The 23,352-nt window shown below is 34.1% G+C and overlaps 3 protein-coding genes across 3 annotated transcripts; 2 read left to right on the top strand and 1 right to left on the bottom strand.

Moving 5' to 3' along the window:
• Positions 1–2,711: 2,711 nt before the first annotated feature.
• Positions 2,712–4,915, top strand: LOC132310419 (uncharacterized). Its single transcript, XM_059808592.1, has one exon. It carries the CDS (start codon positions 3,352–3,354, stop codon positions 4,420–4,422), a length of 1,071 nt encoding a protein of 356 aa, XP_059664575.1. The 5' UTR covers positions 2,712–3,351; the 3' UTR covers positions 4,423–4,915.
• Positions 4,916–14,299: 9,384 nt separating this feature from the next.
• LOC132310417 (protein VASCULATURE COMPLEXITY AND CONNECTIVITY-like) lies at positions 14,300–15,043 on the top strand. Its single transcript, XM_059808589.1, has 3 exons — positions 14,300–14,430; positions 14,554–14,759; positions 14,863–15,043. The coding sequence occupies exons 1-3, from the start codon at positions 14,332–14,334 to the stop codon at positions 15,038–15,040; spliced, it is 483 nt and encodes a 160-aa protein (XP_059664572.1). The 5' UTR covers positions 14,300–14,331; the 3' UTR covers positions 15,041–15,043.
• Positions 15,010–17,615, bottom strand: LOC132310418 (probable terpene synthase 9). The gene is made up of 7 exons (XM_059808590.1): positions 17,378–17,615; positions 17,031–17,286; positions 16,511–16,886; positions 16,214–16,432; positions 15,973–16,111; positions 15,608–15,856; positions 15,010–15,504 (listed from the first exon to the last, which is right to left on the bottom strand). Exons 1-7 carry the CDS (start codon positions 17,555–17,557, stop codon positions 15,187–15,189), a joined length of 1,737 nt encoding a protein of 578 aa, XP_059664573.1. The 5' UTR covers positions 17,558–17,615; the 3' UTR covers positions 15,010–15,186.
• Positions 17,616–23,352: the final 5,737 nt, after the last annotated feature.

Raw genomic sequence — 23,352 nt, 5'->3', positions numbered from 1 at the left:
CTCTTTGTTTTTGGATAATGACATAACACGTAATGGACTTTAGAAGAAACAATGGCATTCTTGATATAATTTAGAGTTGCAAGGGTATATTGAGCATTTAAGGAGGGAACAACGCATTTAGCATGCTTGCATGATGATTGACCAATCATCTCTGACATTCAATGGAAAGAAAAAAAAAAGAATAGAAGAACAAAGGCAGAACCAAACAAAACCCAGTAACGAACCATGTCAATGATATCAGCAAGCAGAAATGAATTCTAATGTTATTATTATTATTTTTAAAAAAAATAAAAAATTCTAATTTTATTTATTAATATTTTTACTTAAAAAACATTATCTAGAATACATCTTTAAATTATTGAAGGAGCTTCCAGAGGATTATTTTACTTTTTGTGAGGTTAGTTTTGAAATGAGAAACTTTTAATTCCTTCATGAAATTAAGCAAAATATGATGTCATGAGGAAGTTAGAAAATCATGTGGTAGTCATGATATGTTAGATAGAATTTCCAATTGGTGTACAGTTTGTCCAGCACAAGAGAACGGTGCCATATTCGCACTCTCACATTTCACGTGAAGAGAGTCAAAAGACAGTTGCTACCATATTTGAGTATATCGATTGAATTAAAAATTGGTGGAAAGAAAATTTATATTAAATTTTTTCTATTAGGTAGTATAATTTTAAGGTGTGAATTTAGTGTTCCAAAATATAATATTAGAATTAATTATGAATTGAGTTGGCAAACAATCTCTTTAAACACAGCGTCTTCTTTCTTGTCCCCATCTTTCTTGTATTTCATCTTCACCAACATCTTGTAAAGGAGGTTTGTGCGCAGAGGTCGGTTTGATGTTAAGCATATAATGGTCTCGGTACTCCATAAATTGACTCCTAATAATGGTCCGTCCTACATCATCATCATTAACACCTTATCAAACAGGGAACCTCTAAAACAAGGAGAATCTCTTCACCCATAAAGCATTGGTGAGTAAGTAAGGGTCACATATAATAGATCAAATCATATTAGGCATCAAAGTTAATATGATTAGGTCTCAATGAAATAAAAAAAATCTAAATTCATCGTCGATTTGTTAGATAACATATCAGATCGGATCCATGTAATAATAGATCAAATCAGATTCACGGATTGAGTATTCCCAAATAATTCAATATTGTTATTGTTTAACCATAGTCTAATAGATAAAATTTTAATTTATCAATATTAATTCAAACTAATACACGCCATTAAATAATCATTAATTAATTTCAATTTAAAAGATTATTACTAATACATTTTAGAATATATATCTCAGGGATAAAATTCAATCCATAATCCGATGAATTACGGATTTCATATTATTGAATCTAGCAATTGGATTCGATCCTCACAAATAAAATTGGATGGATCAAATTCGTAAATTAGAGGATTAAATGCCAATCCTTATCAGTGAGTGTTGGACACATCCACCTTTGCCTTTTAAAAGAAATTAAATTGGATGGATCAAATTCGTAAATTAGAGGATTAAATGCCAATCCTTATTAGTGAGTGTTGGACACATCCACCTTTGCCTTTTAAAAGAAATTAATATCCTTAGATCACATGCTTTATTATAAACAAATCAAATAGTGGTTAAAGTCATTTCCAGACATTTCTCAACACAGAAAACCTAATTTGTGTGGCCACTTTTAGGGAGTAAGCATTCTGCTCCGGGCCTGATCCCACCAGCAAACAAACACTTGTCGGCTTGGAGGGACGTGTTGGTCCTGCCTACTTGTTAGGTGAGCATGTCTGGGCATAAAATGTAGGCATGTTGTTAGTCCACAAAGCTTGGCCTAATAAGCATCTGAAAGATGGACTAGGCCCAGCCCTTTCTTCACATAAATTAATTATCCTTTCACTCCACTAGAACAATACGATTAAATTAATCATCATCCGTGTAGCAGACCAAATGAGAAAAGGAAGATGATTTTTACATTCAATTGTTGTAATGAATTGTCAGACTTACTGAATCCCTTTATTTTATTATATTTTGCATAAATATTTAATTAAAAATATTTAATTAGATAATTTATAATTACGTTACTCGATGAGAAAAGAAGTACTCACTCTGTCTCATTTTACATGTCAGTTTCGAGAACCGTGATTCAAAGTGAGTCACGATTCCCAAAACCGACATATAAAATGAAACGGAGATAGTAATATAATTTGTGAAAGAATTAGAATCCAGATGTCATTTTTGTCATATGTCTATCATGTGCTTAATATAACAATTTTTAAATTGTGAAAGTAATAACTTTAATTCGATAATATAATAATTACATAAATATATTAAATTCTTAATTTAATAATGTTATAAGGCTGTAATATAATAAAATATATTGCATAGTGTCGTATATTTGATGTAAATGTATTATATAATTTTATTTTATTTTTTATTTTTTAAGTTATTGGATTGGCGTGACATTTGTGTGATGTAGTTGTGCTATAAGGGAATCAAAATTCCTTGTAGAATGACTTCTGGCAGAAACACTACGACACGCAGAAACACTACGACACAAGTTTGGTGCAAGACGTGTCTATAGATGTATGATCAAAAAACATATGAATGAAAATTGAAGTTTAAACCAGTGTTTTATCACAAAAGAATGGGATTTACAGTAGGATCAAATCGCATATTTTAGAAATAGCAAAATCGCAAGTGGCTTATTCGAGGAGCTTATATATATATATCCACCAAATTCTCAGCTCATTCCAATCTTCCAGCACCTGTAAATCCATGCTCCCAAGTCCCAACAGCATCATCCATCAGAGTGGACACTCGTTCTCATCCATTTTGTTCTCATCTTCTCAGATGCTTTTGGGGGCTATATTCGTCATTTCCACAACTTTTCTGTCCCATTCTGGCCAAAACAGCCACATTCCCCCCGCAGCTTCCTGACAACCCGACAATCGTGCCGGTGACGGAAATCAAGAGCCCGAACCAACCACAGCCGTTAGATCAGAAAAAAAACTAAAACAGAAAACCCGCCATATTTCAAATGCGACAAAAGCTGAAAACAGTACTACTTCCTCCGTTTCACCTTACCGCCACTTGTCGGTTACAGCTCTGCGTACGAACCAATCCTCCACCATTTTCTAGCTGTCTTCACACCATCAATCAATGACACGTGTCCTCATCCCCTAACGTCCCCACCAAATCAGTTCTATCGCCGCCTCTTTGCTCTCTCTCTACACACACAGTACTCTCTCTCTCTCTCTCTCTCTGTAATATATACTCATATAGAGACGCACACACGCATTACATATGTGTCGTTGCCTTTTCACACTCTCTTTCTAGGTTTGTTGATAACGAGTATGGAGAGAGATTTTCAATCGATGTTCGTCGGGGGAGAGGGTTCCGGCTCTGTTTTCTCGTCGGCGGTGACTAGTTTCGGCCAAAACGCAGACGATGCTTCTTATATCAATGCAATGTATTCAGGTATCAGCACTCAATCACTTTTTCCTTCGCTAGATCATTATGCAATCGACACTTCTTCGGCTATTTTTCCGGCATTTCCCAAGCCAGATCCGGTGACTTTCGGCTTCTTCAGTCAAGATTTTCCGGCTAATCGCGGCGAAGAACAGCTCACTGATCAGTTTTCACTAATCAACGCTGGTGATCAAAACCTGAAGTCCATCGACTTTGAAATAGAGAAGCTAAAAGTGCCCAAAGATGAACCGTTCAACGTCGGGGAGTTCATCAATGATGTACCGACTGAACCATTCGACTTCTTATCCAAAAGCTCTGTTCCGATTTCGAGCTTCTGCGATTCGAGCTTTCGTCAGTTACCGAATCTCCGTTCTCTTGAACAAGTTCACGAAGATTTTGCATTCGCTGAGTCGTCTCAGAAACGAGCCAAGCCTTCGTCTGATCAGTACGATCTAGAATCGATCGTTAGAAACTACCACTTGCCGAGTAATTACTTCGCCGCTTTCAAAACGCCGGAAATTCAGGCGCCGCAGACGGTGGCTCAGAGCGAAATGGCTCGGCAGCGACGGCATAAGATCAGCAACAAGACTCGGTGTCTGCAGAAACTCCTTCCGTGGGACAAGAAGATGGACATGGCGACGATGCTGGAGGAGACGTACAAGTACATCAAGTTCCTCCAGGCGCAGGTTAGCGTCCTCCAGTCGATGCCTCGCGACTCGTCCAGTTTCGCAATTCAAAACCCTAGCAATGTCGACGGCAATGTGTTGGGCGCGCTGGGAAGGCTGAACAGGCAGCAACTGCTTGAGGTGATGCTGAACTCTCCGGTGGCTCAGACGGTTCTCTACTCGCGAGGTTGCTGCGTCTACTCCTTTGAACAGTTGGTGTTGCTGAAGAAGATCGCCCAGAGGAAGGCTCTGTATCAAGAGATGGTGTTCAATCCTTTCCTGCTATCTTGAATCTCTCTCTCACCAAAGGTGCTCATTTCAATATTCTCTCTCCTTTTTCTTTTTTCATTTGTCTTTTTCCCAACTCGGACGGTGGCGCGTGTTTTTCAATCGCGCATTACAGCTGTGACTGAAAAGGTCGTAAAATGGAGGAAATGGTACATGGAGATAGCTTAATTTGGTTTGGTCCATATACAAATATATAGATATAGGCTGTGTTAGCGAACACAGAGATACAGAGATGTTATCTGAGTGCGTGGAGTGTTTGGAAGTTGTATCGAGTGTTAAAGGCACGACTCTATCTGCAAAGTTAAGAAGTACATTAATCATTACTTGATAGTATAGATTAAGAGGCGTGATTCGTATCTTTTTTTTCAGATGATTCGGTATCATATATATATATATGATTATTTTTAGTCGTATGTGCACGAGTCGATGCTTTCTGTTTTGATACGCAAATTTATTTTTACCCAAGTCGGAAGGCTCATTTGTGCTAAAAATTACACTCACCATCCTTATTATGTGTCTGTTGCAATTTACTTTGTTTTCTTTATGGGTAAGTAATATAAAAAGAAAAGTAGTTGTGGGTGAAATGGCTTATTTGGTATGTATTGCATATGAGGGAAGCCCATGACTTGTTTGATGAAATGCCGCACACAGGTTTGTTCTTATAGTCCACTATGAATTTGATGGGTATGGGAAGGTATAAAAAGCAATTCAAGTCTCACAAGTTATGGACAATTGGACATACAAGTTGAAGGCCGCCTAAACAAATGAATTGAACCCAAATCAGTGGATCTTAAAGCCCACTAGATTGTATGTTATTAATCTCCTGTTTTGAGGCAACCAGGTGTGAGAAAAAAATTTAAGGTTCTTTTTTATTCAACATGGGCATACTACAAAAATGAGTTGTTTGAATTGCTTTTTATACCTTCCCATACCTATCAATCAAATTATACAGAATTTGAATAAGAAACCAATTGTTTTGTAAAATGTAACTACAGAAAGAAACTTCAATTGTTTGTATTATGACCCAATTCAGGATCGATAAAGCCAGAATCAGGCAATAACAACAAAACTCAATCTCCACGACTGCATTTAGTTTTTCTTTCCTCATTCGACCTATTTTTGATGAAAACATTCCAATCTATAACTGAAACCTTAGACGTGAGGCCCTCCAGTTGGATGGTTGCTCTGTTTTGCAGGTCTGGTACGGTCCTCTTGGTATTGCACAAAATAAAATAAAATTCCACATGATCAAAAAGTTCAAAAAGGGCTAGTCCAATGCATGAAACTTGGGACTTTTAGGTCACAAACTTTTTGTTGAATGTCACATTATCACCTACTGCTTCATCTTAAATATTTCTCATCACTAAATTCAAATAGATGCACGCCCCCCCCTAATTAGCTGGGTAATACCTAAAATTCCTTGTTAACCCATCAAAGAATCCAATGACAAACATGAAATATAAAAGCATATACAAATGCTAAACAAAATTAGCACCGTTTAATCTGTTATTGAAAAAATAAAGTATATATATATATATATATATATTTTTTTGTGCATCCAATATTAATTTCATATATTTTATTTGCGCCCATTCTCCTCATCTGAATCTTATCAAATTAGTAGCAAGAGACATATATATTATAAAAAATGGCTAAAAATTAAGGTGGTTGTTTGTGTGTGTGTATTTATCGTAGTTGCAGACATTGCAGCGGCGATTCTCGGCATCAAAGCTGAAGCAGCACAAAGTCAGGTATCCATATATGGCTGCCAGTCAATAGTAAATTTCTCTTCTCTTAAACATATCAACGACCGTATGTAAGTAGGGAAAAAAATAAACTTGTCCATGGGTAATTGTTACCGCTTCTACTCATCCATGAAGAAGCCCAAAGCATGGAATTTGATTTCTCATAAATATAAATTCATTCATGTAGATTTTATCTATATAATTAAATGACAAAACCACCATGTGTAAGTAAGGCCTTTAATAGTGAAAAAGAATTACGAAACTTTGATCATGTGCTTTCCTCTTTTGATACTTTACTTTGATCATGTAACATTGAATGAATGATTTTGCGACATCCCTTCTCACTTTGTCGGTCATTAAAATTATCAAAATAAATAAATAAGTAAATAGAAGTATACATAATGATCATTTACAATATGAGTGATATAGAATGATCTAACTAAAATGATTATAATTTATATGCATATTGGAAATATCCAAATCATCGCAAAGTCAGATAATGAGAGCAAATTGAACGAAAATGGCCGATTTAGCTAGTGATGTTAAACTAACTCAACAAAATAATATATATATATATATATATATATATATATATATATATATATATATCAGATATATTCTTACATTATGTACTAATTTACCTATATTATACATGGCACAGAATCCTACTCAAACATGTGGTACCCAGCAACATAAAGTTGAACATGGCCAAATAACACATCTTCATGTACTCTGGGAGGTCCTCCATGTCATTAATTTCCCACCTGATGGAACAAAAGAAATAATGAAAAAAAAACTCAGTTAGTTTGGACAACAGTACATGAGGAGGAGGAGGAGGAGGGTAGCTTTGGAATGGATTGCTACTACCAACCACTCTTCTGTTAGGTGTGAAATTTAAATTGAGAATGACTAATTCAAAAATTGCAAAAATTAAGGAGGAAGAAAACTGAATCTGAGTTGGTAACTTTTTTTTTTTTAAGTATTTGTATTAGTGATTTTTTCTTTATTAAATTATATTACCTATGAAATTTTAATATTACCCCCTCCAAAATTACAAAAGAATTCCACTATTGCTCCCCCTTACACAATTTGGTTTGATTTATGTTCATCCCTGCACTTCACTCTGTTTGGACCTGAGGCAACAAACTCATCGTATCATATCATGTCCAAAGAAATCCAAATCCTTATCGGCCTATTTTTATATATTTTAGTATATTTATATTTTTATTCATTACTTTATTAGAAATTGTAATTATTAAGCTTTTTAAATAATAACCTACTAGTAATTGTTTTAAAATGTTCTTAAAAAATTTAATAAAACTACTAAAATTCATTTTTATCCAATTATGTTCCAAAAAATTTGTGAATGGGTGAATTTTGAGGCTTATATGCGATGTTGAAAAATATTTTATCATCATGATAAATAATTCGGTCAATACGAGTTTGATTCTGGTACATCGTGATTTCGACCACAACCATGACCGTTAGAAGTCAGTAGCAGAATTCCTAAACCAGGTGACGGTGCAAGTGTAAGTACAAATGGTATCTATGCTAGACGGCATTTAAAATACCTCTCCAATTACCGTTTCTGTTCATCTACTCTTATTTACCAAGAACATCATCAAAACAGATACAAGATAAAAAAGTTACAGTATGATTACCACCAGATGAATGAATTGTACTTAAATCCAAGACATTGATTCAAATTCATATGATATATTCAATTTTATTTTTTATTATTATTATTATTATTATTTTTTTTTTGGGTATGAAAATATGAATTCCATTTGTTTGATATGTGGGCTTAGAATTGTCTCAACTTTGACTTCACTCAGTTCTCCAAAGTCCAAACAAAAGAAAACTTTATGATTTGTTTGGTAAAATGCCCGAGAGAAGTTGGTTCTCATGGTCCATTATGTTGATTGGTATGGGGAAGCTATAAAGCATGTAAATCTCGCATGTTATGGACATACCAATTGAAGGCCGAATCAGTGATCTTAAAGCCCACAAGTTTTCATCTTAGAAAATTGCTTGTTTTGGGCTAACCAGGTATGAGAATTGAGGGAAATATATATATATATATATATATATATATATATATTAAGGTTCTCTTTTTTTTTTTTAATAAAAAAATTTTCTTGGTACAAAGTTCAACCACAAATTGACAAATACCTGGACTAAAGAAAGAAAATCATCACTGGCTTGTATCTATGACATATATATTTTGTTACCAATTTTAAAATATTATTCAACATGCATACATAACTGCACGAATATTTGTAAAAGCAAAAATGTGACAATGTTAATACATGCAACAATGATTTGAATTTAAAGAGGCAAAGATTAGGTTGATCAAAACTGCGGTTGTAATCGTATGGAAGTTTACTACTTCAATATACACTCAATTAAAATTATAGGGTTAAGTGCAAAAACCCTACCAATAATAAACTCTTTTATTTTTTTCAATTTGTGCAAATAAGGGCAAATTATTTGACAGTAAAATTATTAAATTAACCTTACTTTATCATTTAAAAAAAAAAAAACAAAATGTCAAAATTATCCTTAAATTCATATATGATTTTCCTTCTCGGCCTGTCATAATTTAACAATAGTACTATATATATATATATATATATATATATCTACACACACACACATTGTCACTCTCTTTGATATATTTATCTTCAATCTCAATTTTTATGTCTTGCATCTTTCCTGTATACATGTACACTTTATTCAAGTAACTACCAGCCTTATCTTTTATTCCATAATCATCAATAAACCCAAATATTTATAAAAGTTTGAGACAACATTAGTAAGGAATGACGGGTTGTATTAGTGCAAAGAGTTAAAATTTAAAAAAGAAATACGTAAAGTGTAGGGAAGTTTTTTTTGGCGGGCCAAAAAATTGAAAGTGGAGGGAAGATTTATAGAATTTGCCCTTGCCCTTATTTTTAATTATTTATTAGTACAATCTACGAAGTTCAAACACAAATACCGGGCCTAAAGAAATGTAGTAATCACTGGTTTGTATATGACATATATATTGTCACAAATTTACAAGATTATTCAACATGGTCATACAAGAATGATTTGTAAAAGCAAAAATGTGACAACATTAGTAGACATTGGGAGCAGAGCACTACTCTAATACACCTCGATTCTAGAGTTACGGATGATCAAGTCCGAGTACAGATCCGAGAGATACCAGACAATTAAGTATATAAATGAACACGGAATATAAAATAATAATAAGAAATGAATAAATAAATATGCTGAAATGAATTCTAAAATATAATATTCAAAATTAAATAATTAAAGTCCAATAATCCCAACACCTCCATTATTTAAACAATTCGGGAATCCATCTAGTAGACCCCTATTAAAATCCCAAACTGGAAAGTAAACAATTGAAATAAAATCTAAAGCTAAACCATGAAGAGAAATCCTATGTCGTCGGAAGAATGAGTGACCGTTTCTGCTCAGCACGAACAAGCTCTAAGACTGGAACCGTCCAACACCTGAAAAATAATAGTGGGTCAGGCCCATGAACAAGTTTTACTCTAACTACAATCCAAACAGAGACCCGATACGCAGATACATCTTAGACAACTCAACAATATCTATATAGTCCGTACATATATATATCCACACTAAGGGACTCTCACTGGACTACAGACCGATCTTAACCTGACTAGTAGGTAATATGCAAAACGCACCTGAAGTGGGCATGAGTACCTAGACCTAACAGGGTACACCTCCAACCATCATAGCCAGCTATGCATCCCAATGTATGTACGCTCCCTAACTGTCGATCCTGAGACTCAAGCTCATATCGAGGTACCATAATTATATATTTAAAATCCGTCCAAACCAAAATAATGTCATTCAACTATTTATTGACCTGACGTGAATACAAGTAGGACTTAACTTTTAAAGTTAATCCGTTCCCTTGTTCCAGAATAGGTAAGACTTAGCGTTTTGAGCTAATCCATCCCTAGTATGCCACCGTCCCATTCCGGTGCATAAAATCTATAAATCTAATAATTGATAATACAAATAATAAATGTAAATATCAACTAATCTATAATAAGCATAATAAGAATATGTAAATTAACATGCTTGTCTTATACCACTGATACATGATTATTCAACCATTTATAATGTAGAGAATAGGTGTAACCATCCATTAATCCATGATAAGCATAATAATAATATATAAATTAACATGCTTATTCGATACCACTGATACATGATTAAGTTGTATAACCATTCACAGGAAATTGCTAAAACAAAAATAAGCAATTTAAATCATCCATCTCTAATACAGTATGCATATTTGTTTAAGAAATATATATTGTTCAAACTATAAATGGTTTATTATGCATTAACACACATTCCGGAAGATTAATCTACATCCTAAAAACCATTTTAATCCTTCCTAGAAGTTTTTAATACTCTCTGGAACTTCAAAATCCAAGCATTGTGGCTCAGAACCACCCAAAACATGTCAAAACCACCAACTAAGCAAAGAGCCGCCTCCCCCATGGAAGGGGCTGCCTCCACCAAGCATGGAGCCGGCTCCCCCTTTAAGGGAGCCGCCTCCCTTGCATGTAGAGTTTCCTCTTTGAGAGGGGAGCCGCCTCCCTTCAAAAGTGAGCCGGCTCTTCTTCTGTTTTCCTCCTCTACTTCTCCTCTGGCAACGTTTAAACCTCTATGTGATTCTTTGCTAAGGTTCTAGGATTTCATCTATGTCCCAATTTATTCCAAAACTCATAAAAACTTTGCATGAATCATTAACAATAATTAAAATACAACATAGACAACAATTTTATAAGATAAATCAATTTCACTTTATAACCCATAATACCATTAAAATTCAGAATTAATATACAAACATGATCAGTTTTAAATGTCCGATTAAAATCCTGGAGTTTATCTAAGCATGCACAGAACACAAGTCTAAGAGAAAGAATTAGAGATAGAATTTGCCTTTGAGATTTACGATCAAAGTCTCAACGTCGTCTTCCTAAGGTTTCGGCAATTCCTACTATTCTCAACTTCTCTGTTGCCCTTGGTTCCACCCACGAACAACCACTCCTTCGTTCTCTCATTGATTCAGCCTTAGTTTTAGCCAAACCCTAATTTCCTCTCTCTGTTTTTTCTCAGAAGACCTCTCTGTATCTCTCCGCCACTAGGTTTTGTGAATAGGGTTCTAAAACCCTCGGCAGACATATACAAGTATATTTATAGGCAAAGAAACTTTAACCTGAATCTATTCTTGTGAGGAGATGAAAAAAAAAAATCAATTTAATTTAATTTAACATTACTTTAAGTCCACACAAGTATAGGATTTCAATTAAACAATTAAACCGATTTAAACCTACAATGTCACTAAAACAAATTAATCAATTTAAACAATTAATGAAATGTCACATAAGCACATAATTCAATTACACAAATTAATTAATTTACACACTTAATGAAATGCCACATAATCACATAATTCAATTAAAACAGATAACTCACTTAAATAATTAACCAATTAAACAAAATAGCTAAAAAAACAAATAAAGAATTTAAAATTGCAATAAAACCATAAAAGAAAATACCGAGACTATCATTTTAAAATTTGGGGTATTACAACTACCAATGAAAAATGTGCATAAAATAGATTGGGTAAGAAAACACTTGTGTTTTTAGTATATGTTAGTGTGTTATAAAGGGGAGCTTGTTCCACATTAAATTCAGATAGAAGAAATGAATAAGTATAAATGGGTGTGTATGCTGCTATCCAATAGCTTAAGTTTTTTAGTAAATGGGTAATCACGCACCTGTTACAGTTGGTATCAGAGTCAGACCCAATCCTTGATTCGGTGTTACGATAAGCGCCTGGCTCGAATTTTCACTACGGGTAGACAAGGTGGTCCGAGCCGCAATGAGAGTATTACAAGTTCAGGTGTGAAAGAATGTTATAAAGGCCCAGGAATTAACTTGTCCCATATTGAATTTGAATGGAAAAATAAAAAAATGAATGGGCCAATATGTTACATTGGATTCGAATGAAAAAATAAGTGGGTACAAACGTTGAGGCGTTACTTTATGTTTATGTTACTACATAAAGGAACTTCAATTGAAAGTAGAGGGAAGTTTTATATAATTTGCCCTTGCCTTATTTTTAATTATTTATTAGTATAATCTACGAAGTTCAAACACAATACCTGGCCTAAAGAAATGTAGAAATCACTGGTTTGTATCTATGACTTATATATTGTCACTAATTTACAAGATTATTCAACATGGACATACTACAATAATGATTTGTAAAAGCAAAAATGTGACAACATTAGTAGACATTGGGAGCAGAGCACTACCAATGAAAAATGCACATAAAATAGATTGGGTAAGAAAACACTTGTGTTTTTAGTATGTGTTAGTGTGTTATAAGAGGGAGTTTCTTTCACATCAAATTTGGATAGAAGAAATGAATGAGTATAAATGGGTATGTATATTGCTATCCAATAACTTAAGTTTTTGAATAAATGGGTAACCACCCACTTGTTACAATTGGTATCAGAGTCAGACCCAATCCTTGATTCAGTGTAACGCCAAGGGTCTGGCTCGAATCTTCACTGCGGGTAGACAAGGTGGTCCGAGCCGCAATGAAAGTGTTACAAGTTCTGGTGTGAAAGAATGTTCTAAGGGTCCAGAGATTAGCTTGTCTCACATCAAATTCGAATGAAAAATTAAAAAAATAAATAGGTCAATATGTTACATTGTATTTGAATGAAAAAAATAAGTGCGTACAAGTGTTCCTACAAAAAAGAACTTCAATTGTTTCTATTACTGAGTATAATATATACATTGATGTGATGTGAAAGCTAACATAAAGGAACTTCAATTGTTTGTAGAGTAAAGTGCAAAAAACGCTCCTGATCTTTACTCTCTCTCCCAACAAATCCCTCTGAACTTCTAATTTTACAATAAACCCCATGAACTATCCTAATTTTTTCAAAAAACACCGGGCGACACTGTTCCGTCATCTGATTATTATGTGGCCTAGATTATAATTTCAAAATGACAATATTACCCTTGTTATTGTTAGGTTAATAAATGAATTAAAGCCCCAAATTGAAACTCCCATTTGTTACCAGCTCGAGATCCCGGCATAGCCTCGGTGCTCATTGTCCAAGGAAAAAATGAGTTTGATATACTCCGATCAAATGACGTGGCCACCGGCGACCTCGAGTTCGAGGGTGAGTTTGAGTACAGAGTGGTGGCTTAGTTAGATGGGGTGGTGTTTGGCGCTAGAATAGGGTGGCGTTGGGGATAAAACAAACCAAAATGGGATAAGGGTTGATGTGCTGTCCATTTGCCATTGGGTATAGAGGATTACACTTGACACGTTGGCAATAGGCACTAATAAATCAATAAAACGATGTAGCTTAAACAAAGGGTAAATTGGTAATCCTCTATTTCCGGTAACCTCCACTAGCCGTTTTGTCCTTAAATGCACCATTTTGATAATTTAGGGGGGCAGTTCTTACTATAGGGGTTTTTTTGTAAAATTCGTTAATTGTTCAGGGGTTTTGTTGCACTTTACCCTTGTTTATATTACAGGGTATAATATATACACTGATGTGATGTGAAAGCAGAATGCCATTGGAACTCATGACGGTCATATTTCAATGAATCAATCTTACCCTTACCAAGAAGAAATTATTCAAAACACAAAATTTCAAATTAATAAAATTTAAAATTATTCAATACCCCATTTAAAATTTAAATTACCATTAAGATATGATAAGTATGGTCTCATCTCATCTAAAATTAAAAAGAGCCTTAAAAATTAGTATCACATTATCACATACAGGTTCATCTTAATTTTTCCTGATTAATTTAATTTCAAATAAATGCACGCCCCTCCTTAGCTGGGTTATACCTTACTTTCCGTGTTAACCCATCTAAGAATCCAAGTACATACAAATGCTAAACACCTAATCTCATCGAGAAAACAAACTTTTTCTTGCATCTAATCTCATTTTCACATCTTTTATAGTATGTTCCTAGACTTTATGCACATTCTCCTCCTCCTCTGAATCTTTATTAAATTAGCACCAAGAGACGTATATATATACTCACACATACATTATATCATATATCAAACATGGCCACAAGGATTGGTGTTCTTGTGTGTTTGTTGATCGTAGTCATGGACATTGTAGCAGGGATTCTTGGCATCAAAGCTGAAGCAGCACAAAACAAGGTACCTATTTGTGTGTCTATAGAGAGATGTATAATATGTGAGCCATTTTCTTCTCTTAATATGTATGTGATTGTCCATATGCTTCTATGTAATTTTTTTTATTTTTTTCATTTTCCCAAACAGGTAAAGGATTTCAAGCTAGGGATATTTGAGTGTAAAGAACCAAGCCATAAAGCCTTTGTTCTAGGGTTGGTTGCTGCTACCCTCCTTTGTCTAGCCCACATACTAGCCAACTTGCTTGGTGGGTGCACCAATTGCACTACTCAGGAAGAGCTTCCAAAACCATCCCAACACAGCAAATTATCAGTGGCATGTCTCGTTTTTACATGGTATGTCTCATGACTCGGATCAAGTTTGGAGTCTGACTCTCTTATTTATTTTTGATCTCATGAGTACATGCGTGTAGTGATGCAATTGATTGTGATTGATCAGGATCATATTGGCCGCTGGATTGTCAATGCTGGTCATTGGGACCAAATCAAACAAGAAGTCAAGGGGATCATGTGGTTTCACTCACCATTACATTTTGTCCACTGGAGGGACTATGTGCTTTTTTCATTGTCTGCTTTGTGTTGCATATTATGTTTCTGCCACTGCTACTCATTCATGAAGAATCCGGTTTATCTAATTAAATAGCTTTAATTGTAAAATAGAATTAGTACAACAATGCAAATCTTCATGTATATATTTAATTTTAATAACTTCGTGACTCTGCATTAATACCTTTTCACATATTATATAGCCGACTAATTGCAATTAACACTTCACGATGGAGTGGTTGATCATCGGAATGGGCGTGACAATTAGTGAGGTCAAAAGATCTTTGGTCACCCCAACTGATGTACCGATACCATCCCCATGTTGGAAGATACATAGGGCTGTCCTTGCCATGCTCAATGACATGGTTACTATGGGTGATTTAGAGTTAAAATTCTTTAAATTTGCTTCATTCAGATTCCTCCACGAAGAGTTAATTAGTTCCTTAATGTGATCGCGTGCTTGCTCTTCGGATACGCCTTCTTTGATCATATAACATTGAATTGATTTCGCGACATCCCCTCTCACCATCTCAGCCTGCAAAAGCAGCCAAAAAATAAATAAGTGTACAGCACGATCATTTACAAGCAATACGAATGATGCAAAATGGTTTTAAACTAGTGATTACTACAATATGTACCTTGGAAGTGCCCAAATCATCACTAAGTCGGGTAATGAGAGATGACCAGTAAATTGTCTGAGAGCCTTGCTTGAAGCAATCCATGGAGCTTTTCGTTATCGGGAAGCCTAGCAGTAAGTAAGCATGAACTATGGCAGCGTGACCACCCACTGAAATCCACGCATTTCCCAAATACTCGTCAAATGTTGGCGTGTAACCGGTGTGGAACCACCTCGCTTCTACCAAATATGATCCACAAAGATTTACCCACTGCAATAAACATAGCTTTGTTGTCACTGATGAAAAATTTAAAATACTAGGACAGAATGGCACAGAATTCTACTCAAAAGTGGAACCTAGCAACATAAATATATTTATATTCTCACCTCTTCTTTAATGTAAGGCAGAATATTCAATCCATGTTCTTTTAAACCATCATAGGCAATTTCATTTCCAAAGTTGAACATGGCCAAATAACATAGCCTCATGTACTCAGGGAGGTCATCCATGGCATTAATGTCCCATCTGAGAGAACAAAAGAAATAGTAATTAAGAAAACTTGCTAGTTTGGACAACAGTACAATACAAATTAAAATAGCAGTATTCACTGGCATCTCTATAGCATACCTATTCACTGCATCAGTAAAACTTTCAAGCTCATCCAGTGATCCATATATATCATACATGTCATCGATGGCGGACAATATGCACACAAATTTAGTGAGTCCCTTCCGGCATTTGGAGAACTGGGGCTCACAGATGAGCCCCATTGCCCACAAATAATTTTCCATCAAGCGATCGCGGGAAAAGGCAAGCTTTTCTTTAAAACCCAAGTCTCTCCACCACCTAAAAAAAAAAAAAAAAACATTAGTCTTCTTCCTCATTCATCCACCATAAAAACATTTCAATCAAACAAACACTTACTTTGCAAGTTCCTTTAGTTCTTTCTGATATACTGATTGCACTTGATTGTAATCCAGTTCAGCTAACTCCAGCAGAACTGAGCTCCTGGCATCGTCCACAGAATAGACGTCGATGAAGTTCCGGGCTTCTGCTCTTGACATCCGCCAGTGTAAGGGAACTTCCAGTGATCGTTGAACTTGCTCAGCTAGCTTCGTCTCCAACTTCCCAACTGATGACTTGAGATGTTTAATACTAAAATTCATGGCTTCTTCTAAATCTTCTTCACCATGCTTTCCAAGATGTGAAGCTTCGTACAGACTCAATATACCCAACACATCATCCCCTAAGCTTTCCAAGAATCTCCCTGTACTCCTATCTCTGAATTTGTCAAACACATCTGATGTTCAACCAAAAGTTAAAATTGTTTCTAAGTAATTAAGAAAGCAAACCATGACAATGAATAATGATGAGTCGATGACATGAATATATGTATTTACAGACTTACAGTACTATATATCCAAATATGCAACTATTTAATTACCTGAACTAATTGAATAACCATGTGCTCTTAGTAACCGAAATCGCAATGCAGTTGTGTATAGGTCACTGCAGGTAGCATCCCAACAAGCTATACTACGAATACATTTTCCGATCTCTTCCTCAAAATGGTAGGCCACTCCCAGCCGTTGCATTGAATCAATAAAATTTAACTGCGTGGAAATGTCTTCTTTGGCGGAGTCAAGCAACCTTCTTGCTCCACCCTTCAACTCTTCTAATTTGGCGCCATCAAAATCAAACTACAAAATAGGCCAGCGGTGAGCTCTTATTATTTAACTAGCACCTACTCTGTTTCTCATCCCAAAAAAAAAAAAGAATGAATGAACATACCGTATATGGTGTGCTTAGTGACTCAATGAACTTAGGGTCCCAAATGCTTGGATGATAGTTAGCTGATCGGCGTTGATTCAGTAGTTGAAACTGATGATTGGTGTTGGAGAAGGTAGAGGAGTGTGCAAAAACTGGTTGGACTCTCTTCATTCTCATTTGCTGCAGTGGATTGAATGACATTCCACGGCAAATAATTACACTAGTGCAGCGTGTGCATGGTTTAAAGGGATAAAGTAGTAATTCCATTGATGGAAAGCTATAAACTCTCAAGAACCAGGTTGAATTCTATTTATAGAAGAAAAATAAAAGAATCTTATCTAGAGAGACTGTTTCAAGTCACTAATTTATGCACGTGTTTTTTAATTAAATTTTATTTCCGTAGATTAACAACGGCGGCTAAATCTAATTTAGGGCCATAGGTGAAAAATAAAAAGTGATTTTTTTAACCATATAAATAAAATTAGTCACAATTCAAAAACAAAATATAAATATATATACACACAAATTTATAATAAAAAAATTAATAAAATTAAAAAATAATTAAAAAAAAAAGAACCATTGAACCTGATTTAAAAAACCCAAATCCAATGCTTTTACAAATTTTTCAATAAAATAAAAATGATTCATAACAATTGTAAATTTGTAACGAGAGTATGAGGAAAAGACTTGTTGAAAAAAAAAAAAAAAAAAAAAAATGAATAAGAGTAAAAAAAATTAATAATTTACTATTGGTGTAACTTACTCTAAAATATTTTTAAATTTTGGGCCTAATATTAAATTTTTATATTTGTTAGGATTTATTGTAAAACGTGAATAAGAGTACGTAGACAAATTGAGAAAAAAAAAGTCATATAATGATGTAAATCTTTGAGGGTTAATATTAAATTTATGTATCAATTATAGTTTAACGGAGCAAGAGAGAAAAGAGAAAAGAGGAAAAAAAAGAAGAAATTATTTTAAGATATAAATATTTAAAACCTATTATAAAATTGGAATGAATGAGGAGGCAGAGAAGAGAAAGAGGAGAGGTATTTGAGTTAGCCAACTGTATAGTTGACATGTTTCACATGATTCTTTCGGGGTTTACATGTTTCACATTCTAACAAAATGAACACGTTTTATGTAAGTCCTTTTTAGAAATTGACTAGGTAGAATTTATCTTAACTCAAATAAATAAATAATATGTGTCTATATATGTAGTAAATTGACTATATGTACAATATATGAGTAAATTGACTATATGTGTGTCTATATATGAGAAAGGCATGAGATATGATCAAATTTGGAAGTTTGTCTGGATAAAGCTAGTCTGCTTAATTGTCATTGAATCAACTTTATTACTACTCGTGTTTACCTGTGTTAGTACAGTTAGGTAGTAAATTGACTATCTGTGTGTGTCTATATATGAGTAAGGCATGAGATATATGGTCAAATTTGGAAGTTTGTCTGGATAAAGCTAGTCTGCTTAATTGTCATTGAATCAACTTTATAACTACTCGTGTTTATCCTGTGTTTTTTAATCCATTCTATTAAATAATGGCAACCCTTGTAGTTTTTTTAGACCCTCTAGAAGCTAAGACAGGTCATCATCCCTCTATTAGCTTTTAGTTTGTGCAAAGTTATCTCTTCAGCTTGGAAGATGATGAATAGTTATCTCTTCAGTTTGTGCAGAAGTTCTTTGGCCACCCCAAATGATGTACCGATACTATCCATGATATAGAAAGGGGTTATCTTTGCAGGGGTGAATTAAGAAATTGTCAATAGAGTAAATTAATATTTATTTAAGTGGATTAATACTAGTAATAATTTATTTTTTTATTTTTATTTTTTGGATTGGACTAAAATTAGGTATAGTAAAAAAATTATTATTTTTTTGAGTGAGCTTAAACCTGCCCAAGCCCACCCCTGGATTCGCCAGTGTGTCCTTGCCATGCTCAATGACATGGTTACAACGGATGATTTAGGGTCAAAATTCCTTAAACTAATTCATTAAGCTTCCTCCGCGAAGAGTTTATTAGGCCCTTAACGTGATCGCATGCTTGCTCTTCGATACACCTTCTTTGATCATGTAACTTTTTTTTGTTTTTTTTTTTTGGTTGATACTCACACGTACAAATATGCTTGAATCCCTCGTCTCCTTTTGGGAAATAAAGGTCTGGTAACCCATAGGCTACTGGCATATTGATAAAATACTTTTTCAAATTGCAAGAAAACAATAATCAAGTAATTTTACTCATTCCATCCCACTTTAATGGTCCATTTTTCCTTCTTTTTTTTGTCCCCCAAATAGTTGTCCCATGCAAAAAGTTTAAGAGAAGTTAAATGCATCTTTTCAACGATCCTCTTCGGACTCCTACTCCTCGTTTGTCTCTTTTTTGAGATCAATTGAAGTCTTGTTGACCCCGATATGCGGTGACCTATCACATACACCTAAATTTTTCACTGGCTTATACTTTTAAAGTAACACCAACCTGGAACTAAATCTTCGATCTCAAATTCTGGCTTCTGGCAAAGAAATCGATAACTTTCTCCTTTACTGCTTTGGGTTTTTATTGCTTTCGCCTTGAACCCAATCCTCCTCCCAGTGCCAACCATTCTGTAACTACAGAATCTAATTGATATCAGCTCCTCCTAACGAACCGTAAATAGAGCACAACGAATCCTAATATGAGCTTTAAGTTTTAAGAGACGCAACGCGGAAGTCACATAACGAAAGACACCCCTAAGGACACTTGAACCTGGAGTGCTCTAATACCAATTGTGATAACCCCAGATTTTTGAATGCAGGTTGGCCAGGCCCACACCCGATGATATCAAAAACGAATAGGCAATAAACGAACACAAAGTACAAAAAGCATAAAGAAGAAAAAATAAAATGCTGACAAGAAACTAAAATGATAATCTAATAATAAACCTCATAATATATTTCCATTAATTAATAAACTCTTCTGATACAACTGATCCTCCAAAATACAACTCGGGAATCCATACTGTGTGGACCCCTAGAAAATCCAAACTAAACAAATGACAGCAATAACTGTCTAAATCAGGAAACTGAATCATAAAAGAACTCATATGCAGCATCGGAAGAATGAAGTAGACTGATCCCCGCTCAGCACGAATAACCTCTACTCCTAACGAACTCCTAAAAAATAATGGTGGGTCAGGCCCACAAACAAGTTCTACTCTACTACAGTCCAAGCAGAGATCCGATACACGTATACATCCTAGTCAATCTAACAATAACTAGTAGTCCATATATATATACACACACACTAAAGGAACCTCACTAGACTATAGGGTTGTCTCAACCTGAATAGTAGGCAACATGCAAAACGTACATATAGTGGGCATGAGTACCTAGACCTACCAGGGTACACAACTACACTATATCTAGCTACACATCCCTAGCGATATACGCGCCCTAACTGTAACGACCCGCTCCACCACATGGTATGATATTGTCCGCTTTGGGCCTGAGCCCGCACAGTTTTGCTCTTGGGCTTCACCCCAAAAGGCCTCATACCAATTGGAGATGATGCACTTACATATAAGCACTTTACCTTTCCTCTACCCCAGGCGATGTGGGAATTGTGCACCCGTAGCTCGCCAATGTGATAGCAAGATTCTGGAGCAGGTCGTTACAAATGGTATCAGAGCCTGACCCAGCCGGAAGTGTGCCGACAGGGACGTCGGGCCTCCAAAGGGGGTGGATTGTGACGACCTTGTGGGCGGGTGTGCCGTAGGCGGGTGTGAGAGACACTGTCAGGCTACCACACTGGCGAGCTACGGGTGTACAGTCCCACATCGCCTGGGTAGAGGAAAGGTGAAGTGCTTATATGTGGTGGTGTTATCTCCAATTGATATGAGGCCTTTTGGGGTGAATCCCAAGAGTAAAACCGTGCGGGCTCAGGCCCAAAGCGGACAATATCATACCATGTGGTGGAGCGGGTCGTTACACTAACCACTAATCCTGAGACTCAAGCTCATATCATGGCACCATACTTATATATATATAATTTAGTAACCATCCTATCCAGTATAAATTAATCCTCCATAAGTCATTTAACTTGTTCAGCTGACCTGACTTGAATATAAGTAGGACTTAATATTTTAGTTAATCCATTCCCTTATATAATAAATTAATCCTCTATAAGTTATTCAACTTGTTCAGCTGACCTGACTTGAATATAAGTAGGACTTAACATTTTAGTTAATCCATTCCATTATATAAAATAGGTAGGACTTAACTGATAAGTTAATCCGTCCCTAAAATGCCACCGTCCCATACCAGTACATTAAACCACACAATTCAACAATTGATGTAACGATTAAGGAAATACATCAAACAATTCAGAAATAACTATGATAATATGATATCAAGTTATCACAAAATAGGAATGATTTAGTATTTATTTAAGCTTCATATATCATATATCCTACACAAACTGAATCTTATACATGATGATATTTTATTATACCGTCAAATAAGCATTCTCTATATCCAATTCATCCTACACATTTAATCTCAATTGCTAAAACATTTTAAAAGATTAAATCCATTCGTTTGTTTAAAACATTCAAATAGCAAGCATTATTATGATTGAGTCTATTTTAATTTATTTAAATCCAAATCTAGTTCCTATTTAATGTTCAGGAATTCTAGGCATGTATTTACGTTCCATCATTCCACATATATGAAAAATACATAATTTAAACATATAAAAATTCACACTGGAAATCAAATCAAAATCATACATTTATCAATTCATAACACAAGAACAGATATAAACCAATTTCATAAAACCTATGTTCTAATCCAATTAAACATGCATAATTATTTAATTTTACGTGTTTAATAAATTCTGGAATTTCCTAGGCATGTACAGAAACACGAATCAAAGGGAAAGAGATAGAAGAAGAACTTGCCTTAAACTTTCGGATCGAAAGTTAAACTTCTTCTTCCTTGATCTTCTCTGTCCAGGATTTTTTTCATCCTTCCTTTCTTTTCCTCCTTTCCTCTCTAACTCTCTCTCTTTCTAGAATATATCACATGAATATTTCTAACCTTCTTTTACAACCTATAGCTATATATTTATAGGCTAAATAAAATAACAGTATCCCTTTTCCTAATCCAAGTCAACTTAAAAAATAAATATTAAAATATTAAAAAGGTAAGTAAAATATGTTAAATATATAATTTATGTATATCTTTATTAAATAAATAAGTTATACACATCCCATTATTTATTAATGGATTATCCAATAATACTTAAGTTACCATAATATTATAAAGTAACTTAAAACATAACACGTATCAAATCTATGTATATTTTTATTATTTAAATATAAAACATATACATCAGATTGAATATTACTACCCAAATTACCATAAAAGTAATTAATAAATTACTTTCCCTTTTATATATATTAAAAAGGTAAGTAAAATATGTTACGTATATAATTTATGTATATTTTTATTAAATAAATAAATTATACACATCCCATTATTTATTAATGGATTATCCAATAATACTTAAGTTACCATAATATTATAAAGTAACTTAAAATGTAATACGTATCAAATTTATGTATATTTTTATTATTTAAATATAAAACATATACATCAGATTAAATATTACTACCCAAGTTACCATAAAAATAATTAATAAATTACTTTCCCTTATATATATATTAAAAAGGTAAGTAAAATATGTTACGTATATAATTTATGTATATATTGATTAAATAAATAAATTATACATTCCATTATTTATTAATGGATTATCCAATAATACTTAAGTTACTATAATATTATAAAGTAACTTAAAACATAACACGTATCAAATCTATATATATTTTTATTATTTAAATATAAAACATATACATCAGATTAAATATTACTACCCAAGTTACCACAAAAGTAATTAATATATTACTTTCCCTTTTATATATGTATATAATATATATCTATA

This window comes from Cornus florida, unplaced genomic scaffold, assembly GCF_030987335.1.
Source record: "Cornus florida cultivar Cherokee Brave unplaced genomic scaffold, ASM3098733v1 CherokeeBrave_3.0.0_Hap2_Chr05, whole genome shotgun sequence".
In the NCBI taxonomy this organism is placed as follows: Eukaryota; Viridiplantae; Streptophyta; class Magnoliopsida; order Cornales; family Cornaceae; genus Cornus; species Cornus florida.
Note: the sequence above shows the minus strand (reverse complement) of the source record. Positions and strands in the feature narration are given on the sequence as shown.